Below are 25,329 nucleotides of genomic sequence, written 5' to 3' on the forward strand. Positions count from 1 at the left end.
ATTGTAGGTTGTTCAAAACATTACATAGTTCTTGATATATCATATTTCACACTTTGATTCAAGTGGGATATGCGCTCCCATTTTTACCCCATATACAGATTGCAGAATCACATCATTTGCACAACAATTGATTTACATATTGCCATTCTGGTGTCTGTTGTATTCTGCTGCCTTTCCTATCCTCTACTATCCCCCCTCCCCCCTCCCCTCCCCTCTTCTCTCTCTACCCCCTCTACTGTAATTCATTTCTCCCCCTTATATTTTTCCTCCTTTCCCCTCACTTCCTCTTGTATGTAATTTTGTATACCCCTGAGGGTCTCCTTCCATTTACATGCAATTTCCCTTCTCTCTCCCTTTCCCTCCCACCTCTCATCCCTGTTTAATGTTAATCTTCTTCTCATGCTCTTTGTCCCTACTCTGTTCTTAGCTACTCTCCTTATATCAAAGAAGACATTTGGCATTTGTTTTTAAGGGATTGGCTGGCTTCACTTAGCATAATCTGCTCTAATGCCATCCATTTCCCTCCAAATTCTATGATTTTGTCATTTCTTAATGCAGAGTAATACTCCATTGTGTATAAATGCCACATTTTTTTTATCCATTCGTCTATTGAAGGGCATCTAGGTTGGTTCCACAGTCTTGCTATTGTGAATTGTGCTGCTATGAACATGGATGTAGCAGTGTCCCTATAGTGTGCTCTTTTTAGGTCTTTAGGGAATAGACCGAGTAGGGGAATAGCTGGATCAAATGGTGGTTCCATTCCGAGCTTTCCAAGAAATCTCCATACTGCTTTCCAAATTGGCCGCACCAATTTGCAGTCCCACCAGCAATGTACAAGAGTACCCTTTTCCCCACATCCTCACCAGCACTTGTTGCTGTTTGACTTCCTAATGCCTGCCAATCTTACTGGAGTGAGATGGTATCTTAGGGTGGTTTTGATTTGCATTTCTCTGACTGCTAGAGATGGTGAGCATTTTTTCATATACTTGTTGATTGATTGTATGTCCTCCTCTGAGAAATTTCTGTTCAGGTCCTTGGCCCATTTGTTGATTGGGTTATTCGTTATCTCATTGTCTAATTTTTTTAGTTCTTTGTATATTCTGGATATTAGGGCTCTGTCTGAAGTGTGAGGAGTAAAGATTTGTTCCCAGGACGTAGGCTCCCTATTTACCTCTCTTATTGTTTCTTTTGCTGAGAAAAAACTTTTTAGTTTGAGTAAGTCCCATTTGTTGATTCTAGTTATTAACTGTTGTGCTATGGGTGTCCTATTGAGGAATTTGGAGCCCGACCCCACAGTATGTAGATCATAGCCAACTTTTTCTTCTATCAGACGCCATGTCTCTGATTTGATATCAAGTTCCTTGATCCACTTTGAGTTAACTTTTGTGCATGGCGAGAGAAAGGGATTCAGTTTCATTTTGTTGCAAATGGATTTCCAGTTTTCCCAACACCATTTGTTGAAGATGCTATCCTTCTTCCATTGCATGCTTTTAGCCCCTTTATCGAATATAAGATAGTTGTAGTTTTGTGGATTGGTTTCTGTGTCCTCTATTCTGTACCATTGGTCCACCCGCCTGTTTTGGTACCAGTACCATGCTGTTTTTGTTACTATTGCTCTGTAGTATAGTTTGAAGTCTGGTATAGCTATACTGCCTGATTCACACTTCCTGCTTAGCATTGTTTTTGCTATTCTGGGTCTTTTATTTTTCCATATGAATTTCATGATTGCTTTCTCTATTTCTACAAGAAATGCCGTTGGGATTTTGATTGGCATTGCATTAAACCTATAGAGAACTTTTGGTAATATCGCCATTTTGATGATGTTACTTCTACCTATCCATGAACAGGGTATATTTTTCCATCTTCTAAGATCTTCTTCTATTTCTCTCTTTAGGGTTCTGTAGTTTTCATTGTATAAGTCTTTCACCTCTTTTGTTAGGTTGATTCCCAAGTATTTTATTTTTTTTGAGGATATTGTGAATGGGGTGGTTGTCCTCATTTCCATTTCAGAGGATTTGTCGCTGATATACAGGAATGCCTTTGATTTATGCGTGTTGATTTTATAGCCTGCCACTTTGCTGAATTCATTTATTAGCTCTAATAGTTTCTTTGTAGACCCTTTTGGGTCTGCTAGGTATAGAATCATGTCATCTGCAAATAGTGATAATTTGAGTTCTTCTTTTCCTATTTTTATGCCTTTAATTTCTTTTGTCTGTCTAATTGCTCTGGCCAGTGATTCAAGAACTATGTTGAACAGAAGTGGTGAGAGAGGGCATCCCTGTCTTGTTCCAGATTTTAGAGGGAATGCCTTCAGTTTTTCTCCATTCAGAATGATGCTAGCCTGAGGCTTGGCATAGATTGCTTTTACAATATTGAGGTATGTTCCTGTTATCCCTATTTTTTCTAGAGTTTTGAACATAAAGGGATGCTGTACTTTGTCGAATGCTTTTTCCGCATCTATCGAGATGATCATATGGTTCTTATTTTTAAGCCTATTGATGTGGTGAATAACATTTATTGATTTCCGTATATTGAACCAGCCTTGCATCCCAGGGATAAATCCTACCTGATCATGGTGCACAATTTTTTTGATATGTTTTTGTATCCGGTTCGCCAGAAGTTTATTGAGGATTTTTGCATCTAGGTTCATTAGAGATATTGGTCTGTAGTTTTCTTTCTTTGTAGTGTCTTTGTCTGGTTTAGGAATCAGGGTGATGTTGGCCTCATAGAATGAATTTGGTTAAGAATATAGTTAGCCATATCATCTTCAGTAGGTGCATCTGACACCACCCAAGATTCGTTTGCTCCAGTCATCTGCAGGCGACAAATAGGGCAATTCCTGTGTCGATCACTCCATTTATCAATACACTTCTGACAAAAGCTGTGAGCACAAGGCAGGATGAGGTCAGCCCGCCCATCCATACAGATACAACACTCCTCCTCATCGGTCAGCTGCTTCACCCTTCCCATCCAAAGACTAGCCTGACATGATGTTACAGAAGATGAGTTCTCATCAGCTTCTTCAGAGGTGGAGCTCTGAGCCAACACTCCTGCTGCTTGACTTGTGATGTCCTTATAAAGCTGAATAAACTGGTATAAATTCATGATCCGTGATGCTTCCACAATGCCAGTGCTTTTGTTAATCTTGGTACAGACCACACGTACAACCACTTTCCAAAAGGCAGAAGAATCAGACCCAGGTTGTACCTCAAAGAGAAGATGTTTTTCCTGGCCAGAAGCCACTTTAGCAGTTACATCATTTAGTTCAGCTACTCTCCCAAGAAATTCTTCATAAGTTAAGGAGCTACTTTCTCGAACCAATATGACGTGTTTTGCCACTTTTTCTGGTAACTTGTTAATAACCAACTGTGTCTGATCCGAAATTTGCTGTCCCATGATGAAATGATGTCTTAGAATCCAGAAAGTGTTGCTTCACATAGTTTCCAAGTTCAAGGCATCGCGCTCCAGGCGTGAGCGACGCTGCAGGCGTGAGCGACGCCGCTATTTTAATTTTTAAGTGAATTTAAAAGCTCTGTAATGATCAATTATAAGCTTGACCCCCTTCAGTATGTATTTTACTAACTCAACTTCCCCACTGATAGTCATACCTTTTCTCAATTCATTTCCCAAAATACTTCTTAAATATTAAACACTGAAGTTTTTTTTTTTTCCATCTCCCTAAGCATTCAATTCCTCAGAAATCTCCAGAACTTTCTTAAATTATACACCATGAAGTTGATCAGTGATGTAGGGAGGAGCTGCAATGAGGGGCCTGTACTCTAGTCAACAGCTTAGATAGAAAGTAGCTGTGCAATGTTTTTCCTCTAGATCAAAGTTTCTGGCACTTGTGGCTCCCAGAAAAATATCAATGCACAGCATTTTGGAGCACATCCAGCAGCGTGTTCAGAATAATAGCTAAGGGCATAGACACCATGTTGGTAAAAAATATTTGAAAGGACAAAAACCATTTAATCTAGAACCTCAGGAAACGTGAGACTTGTCTGTATTGGTGTATGTTTATATGCAAGTAAAAAATGCCAGTTCAAAATGACTCAAGGGGAAAAGCAGATCATTTGTTTAGGTAACTCAACTAAGGATTCTGGATCTGTGCAAATCTGGAACAATGGGCTCACACTAGGTCATTAGAACTTCACCTTCTTTCTCTCTCTTTGTTGTACCCTTCTCTGTGTTGAGTCTCAAGGCAGCTTTCCTTTTTGGCTTAAGCAGTGCCATACTTACTTCCTAAACCTACTGCAACCCCAGGAAAAACGGAATTTCCAACAAAAGTTCTGGACTCATTGCCTGTAAATGATTTGGGTTTGGTCAAATCCCCAGATCTACCCCCTGGAAATTGTGTGATTCTTCAAGGAAAACCTTCCTTCTTTTCACACAAGAAGGCAAACAAATGCCAGACAGCAGATATCTTACACTGCCTTCATATATGTGGTGGTCTCTCATGTGGGTTAAGAAATAAACTAATATGAGAAGCCCCAGAGGTGAGAAGCAGACCCCCAGCATCAACCTGACAGTAAAGCAGATTTCAGCTTACTTTGGCACACCATTAGCTGTTGAAACACCCAGCTTTAGATATGTCACGTACCAGGTCCTTCCACATGTTCAGGTACAGGCCAGATGGGCAACTGTCAGGAGTACTGGTTAGGAATTCCTGCATTAGTCAGAGCTTTGCCTACATGACCCATAAGGTCACTTTTGACTCTACAATTCTATTATCCTTGTTAATTTCCACAATTCAATTTGGAGTACAGGATAAACAAACCAACCTAATTTGATCTGGAACTTCTGCAGGCTATCACGGGTCATTTAATCTAAAACACATGGCCTAGCCATTACCATGTTTTCTGAAGTCATCTAACAGAGCTTATCCTTAACAAGGTCTCCATGTTATTAGTTTCACTCATGGCCTTTCCCAGCCCCCTGCTTATTCCACAGTTGCCTTTCATTCTCCTTTAGATTGGGGGAGAGGGAGGATATAAGAGTTACCTTCTTTCTGAATTTCTTCTCTTAAATCTTATAAACGACGAATCCAAATTAAAATGACATCAATTTCATCTTTACTTCACAACTGGACTTTCATTTTGCAGGGAGTTGATGAGAAATGGGAAATAAGGCCACAGATAAACATAACTCTGGGAAAGTTTATTAAGGAAAAATTTCAAAATTAGGATAAGTCGGAAAACCACTTGTTTTACTCATTAAGAAACATATACAGTGGCTGGAGATGTGGCTCAAGCGGTAGCGCGCTCACCTGGCATGGTACGGCCGGGGTTCGATCCTCAGCACCACATACAAACAAAGATGTTGTGTCCGCCGAAAACTAAAAATAAATATTAAAAAATTCTCTCTTTCTCTCTTTAAAAAAAATACACACACACACACACACACACACACACACACACATATATATATACACACACACACATATGTTAAAATGATGTGTTTTATTTATTTAAATTCATTTAAATAAAATATATTTTTTCAAAGCTGAAATCAGCCCCAACCCTACAACTCTGTTTAAACTGGAACGGCCATGTTAAAGAATATAGCTTCAAATAAAATTTGTTTTAGCCAGGGTATGTTCATCCTTAATAACAGATGCTGTTTCTTATCTTTTTTCAGTGAACGTTGTGTCAATGTTACAGGAATTTTGGGAAAGCAAGCAGCAGCAGCGGGCTGCATTCCCAAGTGAAGGTGTGGTCGTCTATGAGTCTCTGCCGTCCTCTGGGCCTCCCTTTGTGAGTTATGTGACGCTCCCAGGGGGAAGCTGTTTTGGCAACTTTCAGGTGAGAGGCAACTACCAATTCATCAGTGAAAGTTACTTGGTTAAAATAGAACAAATCCTTTTGTAAAATAGTGAAGTTATGTGTTTCCTTGGATACAGTGAACAAATTTGTGCCATATCCTATCATATATACTGGAAAACTGGTCAGATGTTCCAATTTTTAAAACATTTTAAATTTAGCTTTATGTGAGAGTATACCCTGATATTTCTTTATGGAAAATAAATTTTATAGCACAGCATTTTATTTGCCAGATAGCTGCTGCCCTTTCCTTCAAAAACTTCTGGAATAAAACTTAAAGAACTAGCAAATGGCAGCAAAGCCTTTCCATCAGGGCTTCCCATCAGAAGAAAGTCTCCACTTTTATAAATTTAATATTAATCAATTTAATCAACCTGCACACCAAAGCATGAACCAACAGCAAAGTGTTGAGAGTCACAGGGCTGCTATCAAGCATCAGTGCTAAGCCTAAGTCTGCCACTGCCTACCTGCATACCCGTGGGAAACCTATTTAAGTTTTTCATTTCCCATCTTTAAGATGTAGAACAGCATCCACAGGATTGGTTGGAAGTCTTATGAAATGTGCATGTTATGTGTTCAGCATGGTATCTGCTACATCATAGGTATCCCAAGAACTGTTTTTATTATAAAAACTCTTCCAGTTGGTTAAATTTTTATGTCTGTGTCTATAATGATAGACTTCTAGTTGTATACTTGTTCACACAAAAATATTTACCTACATTACCTCAACATTGTATAACAAAAACTAATTGAGTAACAGGAAGTATCAAGCAGTGGGCTGAGTTTGTGGTCCCTACCCTGAAGAAATCAACATTAAAAAAAATGTTATAGAAATTATGGAGTTATATTTAAGAGTCAATGAGGTCTCAAGGAAGGAAACTTCTAAATTTACCATACCTCTTTATAAATAATTTTTAATGCAATGATCTCTCAATTTTTAGTAACTGGCAAAGATGCTTTCATTATAGTATACACTATGAAATTCATAAGCAATCAAGTATCTCTCTTAACTTCGACAGCTGAGAATTCCAGAGGCAGATTTTCATTGTGTCCCTTTGTAGTGTAAGTTTACAGAACTTAATGTTATATCAGTTTTAAGACTAACATCATGCCTGGTATTATTTGTGTTTCTACCTTTACTTTCCCTTCAAATTTAATACCTCCTTCATTCATGTTATCCTGTTACCTGTTGTGTCTGTTTTACATTGCCTCAAGTCCTTGGTGGAATGAGGGATGAGTATGAATTAATAAAGAGACCCACAAACCTGTGCTGCCTTACAGAAGTCAAAGGACTCCTAGGGGGCATAAAGCCAAGTGGAGATGTGCATTCAAGAGTATTTTGGCCAGTCAAAAAGGGAAGAACACAGTTGCAGCATAAGGAATACTGTGAGCAAAGGCACACAGCAAGAGGAGACCACAAACACTTGCAGAATTGTGGGACATGAGCATCATTCTGTGTGGTAAGGACCCATGCGAAATGACAGCTAGGCATTCCCATTGAACAATGAGAGACCATCACACTCTCAAAAGAGCACAGGTTTTATTCTATATAAAACCAACCTCTGAAGGTGAACAAATATATTTAGACATATTACAGAAAGATTATTCTGGCAGTAGTATGAAAATTCTTCAGCTCTAACTAGGTGTGGTGATGCACACCTATAATCCCAGCTACTCAGAAGACTGAAGCAGGAGGATCGCAAGTTCAAAACTGGCCAGGGCAACTTAGGGAGACCCTTATAAAAAATAAGAACTGGGGATGTAGCTCAGTGTTAGAGGAGCTAATTAGCTATGTGAGGCCCTGAGTTTACTCCCAAGTACTGGGGGGAAATGTTTTAGATCTAAATGAAGCTAAAAACTGAGAGACCAACAGGAAATGAGCAATGAGTCTCCCTGGAGGTAAGCTGCATACATAATGTAGTTATAAGGTAAAGGTGAAAGGACTATAGTAGGACAGGTGTTAGGGTGACACCTCAGCTTTGAATTTAATATCTGGACAAAAAAACACAAGAGAAGGAAGAGCAGGTTTGTGGAAGATGAAGACAAAGTTCATGTGAAGTAACTGGAAGCCCCTAGGGAAAGAACTGCCAACAGCCCTCCAGAGAGAGATGACTTGTGTGTATATACATTCCTGAGCTGAAGCCACCATGGCCACAGGTAGTGATGAGTGTAAAGTCCTTGATAACCTTCAGAAGAGTGATTTCATTGAAGGAATGGGACACAACTCAGACTACAGAAGGTTAGAGGGTCAAGAGAGACTTAGGATGCAGGCTGCATCCCTCAGTAAGGATTTGGAGGACTCCCTCCTACTCCTATGGTTAACTTTACTTGGAGAAAATAGAACCACCTTGCTCCGTGTCCAGTGGGGAGTTGGTGAGAAAGCATGCTCCCATCTAATTGCCACCAGTGACTTCTGGACATCTAATCTTAATTAAAACTGGAAAGGACAACTAAGATTGAGCCCCAATATTTAGACAGTCATCAAATAGCCTACAGAATCAACAAGATGAACTGCTCATAGAATATAAAATGTCAAGATGTCTCCAGATTGAATCAAGATGATGGACTTAGCACATACCTCAACCTCTTTTCTAGTCTAAAATGCCTTGAAATGTTAAAGAAGTATTTAAAAATATGCTAATTCACAATAGTGATGGGCAACAAGAAAGGGTGGCACTGGAAGAGCTGAACCTTGGGACAGTTCTAGGAGATGAAAGTGGAATCAGATTATCAGGCGCGAAAATACTACAGTCTAAACACACTCAGGAGGAATGTACTGTAAAGGTAAAGAGGTGCTAGAGAAACTCCAGGAACAGAAGAACAAATGCAGAGAGCAGGAAGGTGTTCTAGAATAATTTGAAAACTAATTAAAGAACGGCTTCCAAAACTTCTGGCCCACAGAGCCAATGAGGTATTGCTGTCCCCTTCCCCAAGCAGGAGTCAGCAGTGGATTTTGACATCTGATGAATGGAAGCAAATCACCTAACGAAAGCAGTTTGCATGTGGGTTTCAGAACAGACAGAGCTTGACCAGAATAAAGGCATGGAAGGAGGAAGAAAGGCAGCAATTGAGAAAGAGGTTCTCTTAACTCATGTGTACCTACAGGTCCACAACTGAGCATCCTGAAAGGATGGCTGCCAGTGAACATACCCTTCGGGCTCATCCAAAGGGCCTGTCAGCAGTTCCAGTGGGGAGACCCCCTAGGAAACACACTCAGACCAGGGAAAGGTCTTGCTGGCCACCTCAAGGAATAGGTATCTTTGTCCATGAATGTTAGTGAACTAAACATCTGAGGAAAACCAAAAGCATAAGAGAAAAGGCCAAGGCGAGCAAACAAAAGCACAAAGTAATTCAAGCAATACAGAACGTAAGAGAATATTATAGTAGACACCCTGGGAAAATGTTGAAAGGAATTTGCCCCCTAAAACAGCTATGATAAAATGAACAAGCAGGATACAAGAGATAAAATATATTATTTCTAATTTAGAATAATAGAAAGAACAAATAAAAGAGGTGTGAAGAGTTGAGTAGACATAGATGACAGCCAAATTAGTAATAGGTAGCAAATTAAAAAATAATAATACAATAAGTCTTCAAGAACTTAAAGCAAAAAGAGCATTGGAGGATGAAAGTATAGGAGATGTGGAGGCAAATCCACATAAGAGCTCCAGAAAGAGGCATGAGAAATAGAGGGGAGGAAATAAATAACAGAAGCAACTTTCTTTGAGTTAAATCAATTCACAAGTTTCAGATTGAAATGGCCCAGTGAATTTCCAGTCGGATAATGATAAAAGAATCACACAGCTCTGTGACTAGGTAGCACTTAAAGACAGGTTCTGCTTAAAAGTGACCAAGCAACTTTTTTTTTTTTTTTTTGATATAGCATCTGTACATTATTCTGGTTTTTAAATTACATTAAATGTTTAGGTATTACATTAAATGATGAGGGAATTAGGAAAACTGATGAAAGGGACAAAAATAGGGAAACTAGGTTAACAAACCCAAAATCTGTGTCTTCAAAATCAAACAAACAAACAAAAAAAGATACATCTTTGGCATTTCTGATTAAGGAAAAAAGCAAGGCATCTACCTCACTAAGTGTAAGAGAAGGGATTCAACCATAGGAGTGTTAAACAAGAATATTTCATGAATCTTATTAAAAAACGTGTTAGTGAGTTTTCAGTTACTGTGACAGAAAACCTGAGATAAACAAAATACCTGAGATAAACAACTGGTAAAGAGGAGAAGCTTATTTTGGCTCAGTTTTGGATGTTTCTGTCCATGGTCACTTGACCCTGCTGCCTTTGGGCCTGTGGTGAGGCCATGCATCATGGCAGGGAGCAGCTGGTGGAGGACAACTGCTCGACTCATGAGAGGCAGGAAGCAAAGAGAGAGAGGAAGGCACGAAGGTCCCAACATACCCTTCAAGAGCATGCCCCCAGTGATCTACACTCTCCAACTATCCCCCCCCCTAAAGTTTCTACCACCTCCCAATCGCGTCACCCGCTGGGAACCAAGCCTTCAACACATGAGCTTTGGGGAAAACATTTGAGATCCAAATCCTAACATTAACCATTTCCATACTCACACAGTAACCTACACATGAGGGCTGTTTCTACCTTCTCTTCGGGTCTAAACCCTGCCCTATCTGAGGACTCCATGCCATGTTATATTCTCGACAAATATTCTCTGAATCTTTCTACTAGAAATCTCTGCCTCTGATTTCCCAAGGTCATTATTTCTCTTTCTCTTCTGATGTTTCATGTTTGCTACCTTCTACTGACTTTACTATGTATGTTCTATCACTGAAATAAAATGTAAGTGCCTCCGGGACAGCATCTATAGTATGCCCCTCATGATTTTCAGCACATTTGTCATATAATAAGTGCCTAATAGATTTTGTTGAATGAATATGGAAATGAATAACAAATCTGAAGAATAAATGAAGTTAATGTCATTTTTGTACATAATCAATAGTCAGTAAAGATATTCCACTTAATTCTGCAAGGTAGAGGGCTAGGAAGGAAAAGCCAGTGACATTGAAATCAACTGATATTATTTTGTTCATATCTGTAGCTAAAATATTGGAAATGGATGAAAATTAAAGTATTGATTAAAAAAGAACTTATAATTCTGGATTTAATTTAAGCATGATGATTTTCCCCATTTGACTCATGACTACAACCAACCAACTTTGGCTGCACTCACACTCGGGCACCAATACATTTGTTAAAATTTAATAAATTTCAGTGATAGAACATACGTAGTAAAGTCAGTAGACGGCTCAGAGTTAAGGCTCTGAGTTCAATCTCCAAGACCACAAAAAATAATAATAAATTATAAAAAACCAAAAATAAACAAATGCACTCATTATAATCTATCTGGAATATAATGCATTTGGCATATCATTGAGTAGATTGAGGGAATATGAATCTAAGAAATGCTAGTTCTATTGTTCTTATTTTTGCTATCCTGAGAATTATAAACTTCCCAATTGTCTCATAAATTTTGTCCTCAAATGATAGGACTTCCCTTAGGAGGTAGATCCAACATCCTCTTTGTGGTCTTTAAAAACATAGAAAACAAAATGAAAATTTGAACCCTTCAGCTGGAGGGCCTCTGGTTGATCTCTCTGGTCATTTTAGGGTCTCCTTTTCCTTATGTTTAAATCATCATATTTTAAGGTTCTCAGGAGGATTGTTAACATCTTTGCTTTAAAAGATCCAGAATTTCCTGAATCAAATGTTTTGAAAATGTGTTTGGGTGGTTGGCTGCCAAACGTGGCCCCTTTACCCATTTGGCTCTCCGAAATATAATTTGAGAAAGGAAAATCAGGAGGAGAAAAAAAAGAAAAGAAAATTTTTCTTAAAGCAATGTCCCCGCAGTTTTCATTGTCAGTTCAGAAACCTTCTTACATTGCTTTTTTCACCATATAACACTTCATCGTGCTTTTGCCAGCATTTGGCCTAGGAGAGCCTGCATGCTCATTCCTGCAATGCCTTTCACATAACCAAATGTCACCCCTGTGCATTGCAAATCATTTCACGACGGATTATTAATGCCAAGACTATGTGCTGAGACATGGAGAAACCATTATGCCAGCAGTAGCCTTCTTACTGAGCCGTGGACGTCACTTCCAATGGTGCCAAGTAATTGAAAATACTTGAAGTGGAGTATGGGCCTGGATTGCACGACTAATCCCTCTGGTTTCAGGCCCTTTCATGAAAGCTGTAAGAGATTATGCTCATTCATTCTTTATAAAAGTGGTATTCAGACTCAACCTTAGTTTTCTGATTAATCAAAGAAAGCAGTCCAGTTAAAGGCTCCAATGGACACAAACCACTGGTTTTTATGTAAAGAAACTTCCCATTGAAGTAAATGGAAAGCTTGTGTCCACCAAGACTAATTAAAGAATTTTTTTGTTGTTGTTGTTGGTCTTGACACCACAACCCACAAAAGAGAAAGAGGAGAAAAAAACCCAGCATATGTAACCCCTGCCTTTAAACTAGGGCTTCAGAAACTACTACAAAAAGAGGAGTGAAAACATGATTTTATTTTTGAATTCCCAAACAATAAATAATTTGATTGATTGATGGATCCAAAATATTTTTCAGGAAGTTATATTGAAATGTATTAATTTTGTATCTTTTATGAAAGAAACCATTTTCTATTATTACAGACATTAAGTAGAAATTCATTCACTGTGAGTACAATTTCTTTATGCAATTTTTATCTAGGCAGTTAATCCTTTCCTAGCCACACATCATGACCATGAAAACTTGTGGTTTCACCATAAACTTTCCATGTTTCACAGTACGAGGAACAGAAGGGCCATCAGATGGTCTTCTGGTCCCCCTCTTGAGGAACTCAGAAGGAAAGTCATTCATGCTTCAGCAGCTGCTTTTGTTTCCAAATCCAAAAGAGAACTTGAACATTTTATTTTATTTTATATTTTGATTTAAAGGTTTGTGATTCAAGTTTTGTTTTCAAGCCAGTGACGTGTTCTTCCATATAGAGTTTGCTAGAATGACTTGGATTAATGAATTCCATTCTTACTTTGAGTAAGAGCAAAAATTCCCTTGGCTATAGTACTACAACATGCAATTATTTATGTGCATGCATTATGATTAAATGAAAAATGTGCCCCCTGGCTAAAACATTAATGGAATAGCTTGATTTATTTGAAGTTTGAGACACTTATTCACCAGGGTATCATATCTTTTTCAAGTAAATATTTTGTTGTTAAAATTGCTTCATAGAAAATAAACAGGTGTTAAAAGCTGAGGAGTGGTTCTTAGGCTAGTTGTATAACACCAGAAACCACAAAAAGTTGACACATTTAATATTTCCACTGGCAAGCTGTTGATTTGTTGTGGGTCTTTTTTTTCCATTTATGTTTGGTTTTGTGGAGCAGGGCTGCTCCACAGGGACACTGAGAGGGACACTGAGAGCAAATGTGCTCCTTACAAATATTTCTCTCTAAAAGGTATTGAATTCATTCAATGGCCTTTGTTTATTTTGTCATTGTAGTATTCAAACCAAAGTCATTTCCTATGAAAACACCTAAAAGAACTACTTCCCCAACGATCATATCTCCTAAAAGAAAGATAGGAGTTCTTAAGATTGTTTTATTTTTGTTACTTAAGGCAAAAAAAGGCATACTTCACCTATATGATCAAACATAATAGTAGGTGTTTTATACCTTCATGCATTAAGTGAATCTTCTTGAAGTCCAGGGAACTAAAGGTACATTTAAATCACAATAAATTCAGTTTATAAAATTAAGTTTTTCCCAGGAGAGAATGACTAAGAGAAAATTTGATCAATTTATTTACTGGACTAAATGGAATTGTAATGCTCTCTTTGCTGATAATTTAATAAGGCCTGACCTTAACATTCCACACTCCAAATGGTGGCTAGGTTCCTGCCATAAAATCAAAACTATTGCCCAGCACTAATGCTGTTTTAATGTTAAGTATTTCTATTTGAAATCATCCATGATGTCTTCTCTGTCTCTAGAGTTGAATACCTAGACTCAGATGCAGCATAACAAACTTCTAAAGGCACACTTCCTGGTGGAAATCTCCATAGGAAAGCATTCTGGTTTATTACTAATGAGACCCAAAGATAGGAAAGTCAGTTAAAACCCCATCCCATTTAAAAGACTTGTCAGCTAATTATCAGACGTTAATGACTTGCCCATGAAATGTGGAAGTGCATATTGTTTTAATGAGACCCTGTATTTATTCCCCAGCTTCCTTGCCTCACTTTAATCTGTTTCTTTTATTAAGCAGAGTGGATTGAGATTCTTGACCTTCAAAGAAGACAGTAGACTGTAGAGAAAGGAAAGTTTAGAAAAGGCCCCATAATAAATTTCAGACTATCTCCACAAGAGTCTCCCAGACCCTGGTCTGTGAACTCCAGGAGGATGGTCACTGTCTGCCTCTCTCATCTCTCCTTGCTGAGTAGGGAAGAAAATCTGACTCCCTCTCCTTCTAATCCCCTCCCAACCCATTCATGTGATCCTTTTAAAGCATCAAAATTACTATAAAAATAAGCTGAAATATTGAGACCTGATCAATTCATCTTGTTTTCACCTTAATTTGAAAAAAAAATCAATTAAATTAAAAAAACAGAAGAAGAGAGAAAGAAAAAGGCTTCAAGGAGCACAGTACCACGTGGGTTTGTAATAGTTACCAGGGACTTGCTCCAGGTATGTGTGTAGAATAGCATTTTCCACAGAGGTAAATTAGGGGAAGGCCAGGTGGTTTATATTATAAAAATAACATTCTGACCCACCATGTGCCTGAAACATTTCTTTCAGTTGACAGGAACTGGTGAGTTTTCTCTGAAAATTGGACTCCCAGACCAGTCCCCTCCCCCATACCTAGCAAAGACCCACATTCCCAGCACACACAGAGCTCTAAATTGTTCCCAACATATTTGCTGGCAGCATGACCTACAGAGAGACACAATATTGGGTGACTGAGTTTCAATCATTGCCCTCTTTTCATATCACCATCTGGAAGGGGGTGAAATGCTAATATACCCACAATTAGATAAATTGGAACACATGTAAATGTTCATGCTTCGGCCAGGGCAGTCAAGGTCTTAAAGAACAGAAAGCACTGGGGCCTGGCTTGTGGCATTCTTTTTTTGCTGAAGGCTTGCTGTCAGGATGAAACCGAGGTGTCGGTGACACTGACCAGAGCTGGCAGGCCATACACACAAACTCTTGCAAGTCACAGAGTTGTAAGTTGCAAAAGCAAAATGTTCCCAACCACCTGAATGTTAGACATAACAGTCCACAGGATTTGGGCAAGAATTCTCACCTCTCACAGTCAGTTTATTAGGTTTTGCCACCTGCACAATCCCAGCTTGGGAGAACCTCTCAGTACTGTGTACTGCTGAGGGAATGCCACCTAAATATCACTGACTTGTCCTTAACCCTAGGGAGGATGGCATCGTTAACTCTGGATACAATTTGCAGCATTTGCTATTACATTACTATTATTCAAAAAAAAAAAAAAAAACTTTGCTCCTTACAGGTCACATTTCAACCCCTTGGTTACCACTGATAGGCAGCGAGTACGAGTGAACCTAATTTGGTTGTATACATTTTGAATCTGAAGACCTTTCTTCCTGTCTTTAAAACACAAGCATGAGTAATTCTAGAAAGCCTCTTGTTTATGATGCACTGTGTTTATGGTGTATGTTCAGTAAAATCTTGGGACATAGAAATGTCTACTGAACACATGCATCCTGCCTCATTTTCTGAAACAAAAGCATGGAGGAAAATTGATCAAATGAGGGTAACATTGTTCAGAGTATGCATTGTGTCAGTTTGATTAGAAGGTGTTTCTATAAACAGTAATACACCTATAACTAGTTCTAAAATATTTCACAAATAGCAATAAAACTAATTTCTTAGGAAGCATTTCCATTTAAAACATTCATGACTATCAAAATTTTATTTAAATTAATTTAACAACTTCTATCCATCCTAAAAAAAATTGACTAACCATTATTTTATTTGAGGACAGTTTAAAAATAAATCTTGGATGGACCAGGTATGGTGGTGCATGCCTCTAATCCCAGCAGCTAAGAAGGCAGTTGGAGGATCTCAAGTTCAAAGCCACCCTCAGTAACTTAGCGAGGCTCTCAGTAATTGAGTGAGACACTATCTCAAAATTTAAAAACTTAGAAAGGCCTGGGGATGTAGCTCGGTAAATGCCCAATCTCTGGTACAAAATAATCGTCATTGTCATCATCCTCATCATCTTGGATGGATCTTAACATTACATTATGAAAAATTATTATGGAAGAAATAAAACTTGATGAGTAGAAAAGTAAAATTGAGATATCACTTAGATAAGTCAGCAAATTTTAGAAGAACTGTAATGAAGAATTTTTTTTTTTTTTTTTTTGTTAACCTGAATACTGCTTTTTTTGACTTTGGGTAGAGGCAATTTCTCTGGTGAGAAATTAGCACTTTTCAATGTTAGCAAAGGTGAATTTACCATGAAGACCAAGAAGCTTCCACAAAGGCCCCTTGCAAGTCACAATGCCAAATTTTTTCACTTGTAACTTTATACGGTTTTTCTTAAATAAGGTCCCCAAATTGTGTAGGCCTCCGCCACATAAAACCTGGATCTGTCCCTGCCAGTTAAATATGAGAGTCAGGGAAAGCATGGAGTGATGTTCCTCGAAAAGGAACTTCATAATCACCTGGAAATCTTATTAAAATGTCGATCACCCACTGTGATCCATCCGCAGAGATTCTGGTTCAATAGGTCAGGTTGGAACCTGGGGTTACATATGTTTAACAAGTTCCCAGGAGACTATGCCATGAACACTGAAGTTTTTGAACGTTGTTCTCTACTCCTGGATTAGGCTTGGTGGTTTTTGATGATCTAAGCTCCAAAATAAAACACAAAGCCAGAAGGAGCTGGGCTGGAGAGGGGGGTGGAATTTCTTAACCCATACAACTGAGAAAATTTAATATGAATGATTTTTACTTTTGAAGTTCCCAAACATTTCTTAAAATTGTTAAGCAACTCTAAGAAGCAGACTTTCCAAAGCTCTTGGCCCCATATTTCATCAAGAGGATATATTCAATCCAAAGGAGATATTTCCTACAAGAGATAACATTTGATCTCTTGTCTGGTCATATTGGCTTTTCTATTTCTATCTTCCTATAGTTCAGGAAACCATCAAATGTGGAATAGGAGAAAGGATATTAAGATAATCATCAACACATTTCCCTCCTTGGTGATTTACTACCATAGTGTCCTCTGTCCTACTTGGCCTTTTAAGTGAAATCAAGTTTGCCATGTAGGGATGGGGAAAACACCATTGGAATCTGATGTCAAAATGACCCATGGAATGTCAAAGTTGGAGTCTTGTCTAGAGTACTCTACTGGATTAGGGAATACTGTGTGACCTTAGCCAAATTACCTGTCCTCAAATTACATTTCCACAACTGCAAAATCAGGATGACAAAATCAGCCTCACAGGATTGCTGTAATAATGGAATGTAATACTAAACAAAGTGCTTAGCACAGTTCCAAGCACATAGTGTCAGCAATGAGGATTACTGTTATTGAGCTCTCCCTCAAGGGTGTGCTAAGAGAATTTCTAATTACTGGCAGTCAGCAAAACCTTTGTCATAGTTATCTATTGCTGCATAACAAATTGTCTCAAAAGTTATAAACATTAACTGTCTCATATAGTCCCTGATGACCAGGAATCTGAAGGCAGCTTAGTTAGGCAATTCTGGCTCAGGGTCTTGGAAGGTTTCAGTCCATTTGTCAGCTGAAGCTGCACTCATCTGAAGCCTTGATTGGGACAGGAGGACCAGCTTCCAATCTCTCTCAGGTGCTATTGGCAGAAGGCTTTTATTCTGGGTCATGTGTCCCTGCTCATAACTGGGAAGCTAATTTTTTTCTAAAGCAGTGATCAAAGAGAAAACAAGCAGAACCAAGATGGAAGCTCACGGTCTTTTGCAATCCAATATTGGAAGAGATAGCCCATCACTTCTGCCGTGTTCCATTGGCGTCACAGACACCACCCCCAGTGCAGTGTGAGAAGGAATAAACTAGCATGTGAACCCTAGGAGGTATGATCATGAGGGCATGTTGCAGGCAGGCTACTACTGCCTTCAAATAGCTTCCTGGGTTATTTAAAGTCATTCTTTTTTTTTCTTTAATTTTAGATTAGTCAGAAGACTTTGAAATGATTTTAATGGTTTATAATCTACCAGCAAATGAAAGGCATCTGAGCATCAAGACATATAATGTCTGAGTGAGGTCTGCTGGCCACTTGGAAAGCATGTGGCTCCGTATGCCTAAGAAATCCACAGCTGACTTCAGTAAAATCTACACTGTTAAATATTCTAGCTCTGCACGTTCACAGAGTGCAAGGGAAAGGCATTGTCTGTCTATACTAACAAGTAAGAATGGCTAGTGGATGTAAGTAAGAATGGCACAGTGTACTAATCTGTATTTATGATGTGGTCTGGATTTAAAATAGCAAGAATAAACTATGCAACCTGGGAAGTCTAATTCTAGCAGGCAGTTACATTGAAATAACACCATACTTCACTCACTCCCCAACTGATGTCTTTGAGGGCCAGTTTGAACACCAATAAAACGTCCTGTCACTTACCATATTTTATTTTCTTACAGCATTTCCCACTCTTTGATGGTAACTCTAACAGAATTCTTCTAGCAGAATCCACACTCTGGTTTAGATAGACTCAGTAGATTTCTATTTTGCTGAATTTCTTTCCCAAGTACAGGTTCTTATGGGTATAAAGTTCCCCTTAAAAAAAACCCTAAAGAAAAATATGCAACAATTACTGGCTTAGATTTGTAGGAGAAAGTGACTGGTTAACATTATAGCCATTTTGAAGAACTTGTCTTTCAGAAATGTATAATACAGTAGTAAGAAAACCCTCGAGATGCTCAGAATTTATTTTATGCACTTATCAATTGGTACACTTTCTATCCTTTTTTAAGGAAGGATTTTGTACACTGAAACAAGAAAATAAGTAAAGACAGTGTCCATCTTAACATCCTGATACTGGCTGAGTCTCTTTTCCCATGCATCCTGGGTAAAGACTCTTTCTGTTCTCTCATCCTGGCTGCACTTTGATCTCTGAAGCAGTGCCATTTGGTTGTAAATGTGGTGCCTTTGATCTAGTACTTAGCTGGTCTTATTTAAAATAGATAGCTTTTTTTTTTTTTTTTAAACTAAGTAGTGTTTACTAGGGCTCTCTCTTTATGAAAAATGGCTTAAATTGCTATTATTTAGATAGAAACTCGTTTCCTAAGAGTGCTCCAATCTGAATCTAATTCTCTAAATTCTAAAACCCAACAGCTCTAGTGTAGATTTTGTAAAGCTAAATTGCTATTAAAATGTGCTGCTGCTACAGATGTCAGGTAATACTTGCAAAAACTTTGTTTGCTTTTTAATGGGGAACTGATTTTCCAAAGAATAATAAACATATCCTGCACTTAGGCAAAAATGGTCCTATCAGTCTGTCTAAACATAATACCCAATTATCCCTCTGAAATCCAGGTATTAATGTATTTTTATATTACTGGGTTACATATACCACACAACATATATTGAAATGGGACCCTTTTCTCAAATAATTTTTTCTTTAAGAATTTCTTGAACGTTATATTTGGTGGTCTAGTGACTTTTAAAAAAACTTTTCCTATGCTGTATTCAGTTATTCACAAAAACACTGTGTTAGTGGGGCAGGGGACATAAAGTCAGCTAAGTCATGGATTCTGCCCTGAGGGAACTCAACCTGGAGGTGAAGCAGGAAGGCACAGCACTAGCAAACAATCACCCTGCAGTATAGCCATGGTCAGTGGTCCTCTTAGCCTGGCCTTGAACGTGCTCAGGAAACACTTCTAGGGAAGGTGGCATCAGAGTTCAGTAAAGGACTGAGAACTCAGGACCCAACATTCTGTAAATTTCCAGCAAAGTCTGTAAGACAAAGTAAAACCAGGAACCCTCTGGTTTTATATAGGTGACCTAAACCTTGGAAGAGGTCTAAACTTTGAATTACTTTGCTGCCTATAGCTACATCCAAAGTCTTTTTTCTCATCATTCAAACCAAGGAGAAAACCCAAACTATTTTCCACATATATTTTAGAACTCCAACTCTATTCTTTCCCTTAAATGATTGTATTAATTTTCCATCACTGTGACAAAATACCTGAGAGAACCAACTGAAAAGAAAAAAAAGATTATTTTGGTCTGGTTTCAGAGGTTTTCGTCCATGGACAGTTGATTCTGTGACTTTTAGGCCTATGATGAGGCAGCAAATCATGACAGGAGTTTGTGGTACAAGAAAGTTGCTCACCACATTGCAGCCAGGAAGTGAAAGAGAGAGAAGAGTAGCTTGAGTCCCAGTGTCCCCGCACAGGGCATATCTCCAGTGACTTAACTTTATTTCACTAGGACCCACTTCCTAAAGGTTCCACAACCTTCCAGTCCACATGGCTGGGGACCAAGCCTTCAATATGTGGGGTTTGGGCAGCATTTAAGAGCCAAAATGTAGCAAGATTATATGGAAAATTACTCTGTATTGTGATTTAAAGTAGCTCCTCCCGCCCTTAAATATTCTACTTTATTAGGCCCATTCAGATTTTTTTTTTTTTAATTCTCCTCAGTGTCTTGTCCTGTCATTTTCCAGGTTTTATACTTACTTCATCCATGCATTGACCATACAACAAACATCTCTAAACACTGACCCTGGGTTAGGCCCTGCCAATGTCTGGAGGTTAGGAGAGAGGATGAGAAGAGTGATCAGTCGTCAATTACATGATCGCTACATCATTTCTACTATTCTATGACGTTTGAGGGGAAATCACAGAGGACCTGGAACCTGATTTCAGAAGCCCCTAACTGGGTTTGTGGAGAGGGGGAGGAGAAGCAGTCCTCTGGAGAACATGTTTTGAGTGTTCCTGGGTAGGCCAGAGATGGATAACATAGGGCGCATGGGGCAGAATTGAAGAAGGGCTTAAAAACTAGAGGTTTTTGGCTTAATTCTGTGAGTGGTACAGGTCCTTTAGGCTGTGAAACTGTGGAAGAATGTGATTATTGGCATCTTCCTTCTTCTTCCATACCAGTTATCAAGCAAATTCTGAGAATCATACATTTTAGGAAGTAGGAGACTTGGATGAGAAAATTAGCCCCCAAAGTTCAGAGGGTCCAGAGCTCATAGTCACTGAGAGGAGCAGGGCTACCTGACCACCCCACGCCGAGGTCTGGCTTCCCCTCCTGGGACTTGTTGTGTACTAGTAGTTGTAGAATCTACAATCCTGGGTGCAGGCCATCACACTCTGGGGCCCAGGTCCATGGGATCCAGAGTCCATGTTTTTATAGGCCTTTACCCATCTCTGGATACCTCAGATACACATCAAGCCAGAACTTGAAGAATAGGAATTTTTATCTGTTAGAAAAAGAGACAAGAGGACATAAAAAAAAAAAAAAAAAAAAAAAAGCAGGATATATTAGGCAGATCGACGTGAACAATGTGGAAGCTGGTCTAGGAGGATGGAAAGCAATAGTACATTTGGGCACACGGGTTAGAATTAGTAACTCAATTGTCTTAATGAGTTACTAATCATAGGCTGTCTATGTTATCTATCCTTGGGAAAGCCAAAATACTACAAACCCAAACTGCATGAACTAAGAGCAAAGGGAAAAAGGCATTCCTCAAGAAAATTAGAGAACTGATTCTAGAACAAAAGAGGGATAAATGCTGGAAAAGCAAAAACAGTAGATGTTGGCAGCAGCACCTTTGCATGAGCCTAGATGTAAAAGACTATATGACTGGCCTGTTCTTGGAGAGTGCCGTCATGTGCCAGGTAGTCTCAATATTTGAACTATATTATTTAATTTATTTTTTTTACTTCAATCCTGCTATTGTTTCCATTTTACAAAGGAGGAAATGGAGACACAGAGAAACTAGTCAATTTGTTCAAAGTCTTACAACTAGTATGTGCTAGAGCTTGAACTCCAACCCCTGCAGTCTGACTCTGAACCCTGTGTTTTTGATCATTGTTCAAGAAACTCCAGTTTCCATGTTAATCTTCTTTCCTTACTTCTTTTCATTGAAATAGAGATTCAAGGAAGGTCCTAGTAATGAATTTAAATAACCTAACCCACAATAGCAGTCGTTACTCTCTTATTAGGACTTATTAACAAAGTAGGCAAAGCCTCAGATCCATAGTAGACATTGCATAACTCTGCAATTCGACCAAAAGCCATCAAAGACAATCAAGACATTTGCATGGGCTCTACAACTAAAGGAAAATCTGCATGATCTTCAGGGAGTAGCAATGGGTATGGAAGAACAGGTGCAGACATTGAGTGTATGAATAGAAATGTCCAGAGATTCACTGATGCAAGGATAAAATGGTGAGTTGCTGAATCCTTTAATGACTGTTTTTCTCCTTCCCTTCTCAAGTGCTGCTTAAGTAGAGCTGAGGCCAGGCGGGATGCAGCAAAAGTGGCCCTAATCAACTCCCTCTTCAATGAACTGCCATCTCGCAGGATCACCAAGGAATTCATTATGGAAAGTGTTCAGGAAGCGGTGGCCTCCACCAGTGTGAGTACCATCAGGGGACGGATGAGCTGGCCTCACCGAGAATACCAAGGAGGCATTTGAATCTTGGGAGATGGTAAAGTGAGCAGATTCTTAGTTTAAAAATTGCACGGGTTAAATTTTTACCCATTGAATCATTACTTTTCAGAAAAAAGAATACTTGGATTAGAAATTGTGAAATTGGAGCTGGCTTTCCACTCCACACCCAAGTAATATTCTTTTTTTTTTTGTACTGGAGATTGAGCCCAGTACTGCTTTACAAATGAACTATATTAGCAACTCTTTTTATTTTGAGACAGGGTCTTGCTAATTGCTGAAGCTGGCCTTGAACTTGTGATCCTGCTGCCTCAGTCCTCCGAGTCACTGAGATTACCACCACATGGCTCTGTAATATTCTTAAATTACCTGGATCACAATTAATCAAACTTTACATTAAGGTAGATAATTTCATCTGCCTTTATTTATTTATTTATGTCAAAGTCAGCCAATGTGGGGCTCTATAATCTGTATTTTTAAGAAAACACTATTTAAAGAGTCAACCTGATACATATTAACTATTATAATTATCATATTTAATATCAATTTATTTCTTTCAGAGAGCTTAGAAAATTTCTGTGATGGACACAATTAAATATGAAGTACTTTAAGAGCAAAAACCCTTAGAAATTTAAATAAGGCATTCTCTTAGCAATTCAGCACTGAATTATTAATTGCCCCATGAATGATTTGGAGGTCCTCACCCCCATTACCTCCAAACTATAAGCCACAGAGGAAGCCGTGGGCCCCCACCTATGACAGGTGTTTCTCTTGAGTGTGCTTGAAGGCAGGAATTTGGCATTACCAGAGGAGTAGCCAACTTTGGTTTGCATTAGCATGCATAAACCCTATCTAAGGTTTTCCTTTTGTTTGCCTCAATGTGACTAGAAAGCTCTCCTTCTGTAAAAGCTGCTGATAATGAAGGAGACATCATCTGACTATCATGGTCCTTTCCCCCTCACAAATGAGATATTTGAAAGGGGAAAGGGAAGAAGAGCAATTGACCTGCCAGGGAGAAGGCAGGGAGCTCTGCACTATATCTGGTCTAAGGATGAAAGGAAGCCTTTATTTTCCGGCTCTGTAAATTTCAAGTGCCTTTGAGGAAGAGAAGCTAGGAAAATGATGCCTGATTTATATAAGTGTGGAATTTACTCAGGAGCAGGGAGGGCCCTCAGTGTAAATGTAATTTATCATTTTTTTCATGGAAATTTCTAAAGAAAAAGAATATATATGGCTTGCAGGCTTCTGCATGGATTTCCTCTGGGATATTTAAAAAGCCAACATAAATATTTCAGCAGCAGTGTGTTAATGTTATTGCATTCAAAAGCTATAAATCTGCTGCTATCTGATGCTGGTCGCTGTTTGCTCAGCCTCACAAGGTCGCCATTGCCCACCTTCCTTGGGTTCAGGCTATGGGATATTGAAGGAGGCCTGCATGCCATTCCAGAGCTTATGTTAGCTTCTTAGCATCACTCCCACAACCACACTGAAAGGGGATTTTATTTCTACCCATCACTCACCCACCTTGTTTCCTAAAGATTAAGTGGTCCGAGAGTGAAAAATATCAACCAAGATCCATGTCTCCAGTCCAAATGCCAGCATAATATAAAAGCTCCCCCTAAAATCATGGCAATAAAATGTGAATGGTCCATGCAGTTGGAGAATTCTTCAATGTCAGTTACATAATCTTGCCCTGGCTGTCAGTGAAATCAGAGCAAGGTCAGTGCTTTGAGAGTTCAGAAAGCAATGAAGTCACCTCAAAGGGCAGTCACACCAGCATTAACACCACCACCAACTAAAACCCTATGCAATGATATGGGAAATTCTGCTTTGGAATTACTATTCTGTCAAGTGTATAATTAGTTAACATTCTAATCAAAAGCTAGATTCAAGTTGATTATAAAATCTTCTTTATTCTGAATTAGGGTAAGATTAAGGATTTTATCCAAAATCAACTGTGACAGTTGATTGTAAACTTGCTGTGTGGCCACAGGATCGATCTCCGGTCACTCAAATAAGGGGAGGAGAAATCAGTAACATTTTCTTTTTCTCCTTTCCTTCCCAAGGGAACTTTAGATGATGCAGATGACCCGAGCACAAGCATTGGAGCCTATCACTATATGCTGGAGTCCAACATGGGGAAGACCATGCTGGAGTTTCAGGTACCTGACTTCCTGATTATTCTATCCAGAAGCCTGGGAGAGATGCAACTCTCATCATTAACATCTCCTATTCTAATAACCTAGTTCTCAGCTGGGGGCAGTGGTACATGCCTGTAATCACAACAACTCATGATGCTGAGGCCGGAGGATCTCAAATTCAAGGTCAGCCTTGGAAAGTTAGTGAGATCCTGACTCAAAATAATATAACGAAGGGCTGGGAATATAGCTCAGTGTTGAAGTACCCCTGAGTTTGATCCCTAGTACTGACTTTCTCGAGTCCAGCACCATGGCCCCATTTTAGCCACACTTCAGTGAACTAAAGCAAACAAGCAAACAAGGCAAAATTTTCACTTTTATCGAGGGAAGTAAAAGACTTAAGTCTAATATGTAGGTGAGGAACATGGCAGTCTTACTTCCCTGTAACACCCCACCAGCTTCTCAGTACAAAATTTCCCTTAAACCAAATCAAATTTAAAATTCTGGTTGTACCCATCTAGTTTATAATTTTCAGACACCATAGAGGAAGTTTCCCACAGTGTACACTGAATGATACCACTTCAATTATAGTATCTCTGTTATATAAGAACTGCCTCTTCCTATCATCAACCAAATCAAAAAAGTTAACAATCTGTTACCGTTTTCCGACCACGACCACTGCTGACCAGCAACAACAGAGCTGAGG

At 38.9% G+C, this 25,329-nt stretch overlaps 1 protein-coding gene and 1 pseudogene across 1 annotated transcript in view; one reads left to right on the forward strand and one right to left on the reverse strand.

The window, feature by feature from the left end:
- Nucleotides 1–25,329, forward strand: part of Lix1 (limb and CNS expressed 1) — a 53,141-nt gene that overhangs the window by 15,890 nt on the left and 11,922 nt on the right. The window contains exons 2-4 of the mRNA XM_076856016.2: nt 5,638–5,801; nt 22,312–22,452; nt 24,552–24,647. Of these exons, the coding sequence (XP_076712131.1) occupies nt 5,638–5,801; nt 22,312–22,452; nt 24,552–24,647 (401 nt within the window). The remainder of the gene's footprint in view (nt 1–5,637; nt 5,802–22,311; nt 22,453–24,551; nt 24,648–25,329) is intronic.
- On the reverse strand, nt 2,707–3,478 carry LOC143400010 (RING finger protein 141 pseudogene; annotated as a pseudogene).

This window comes from Callospermophilus lateralis, chromosome 5, assembly GCF_048772815.1.
Source record: "Callospermophilus lateralis isolate mCalLat2 chromosome 5, mCalLat2.hap1, whole genome shotgun sequence".
NCBI lineage: Eukaryota > Metazoa > Chordata > Mammalia > Rodentia > Sciuridae > Callospermophilus > Callospermophilus lateralis.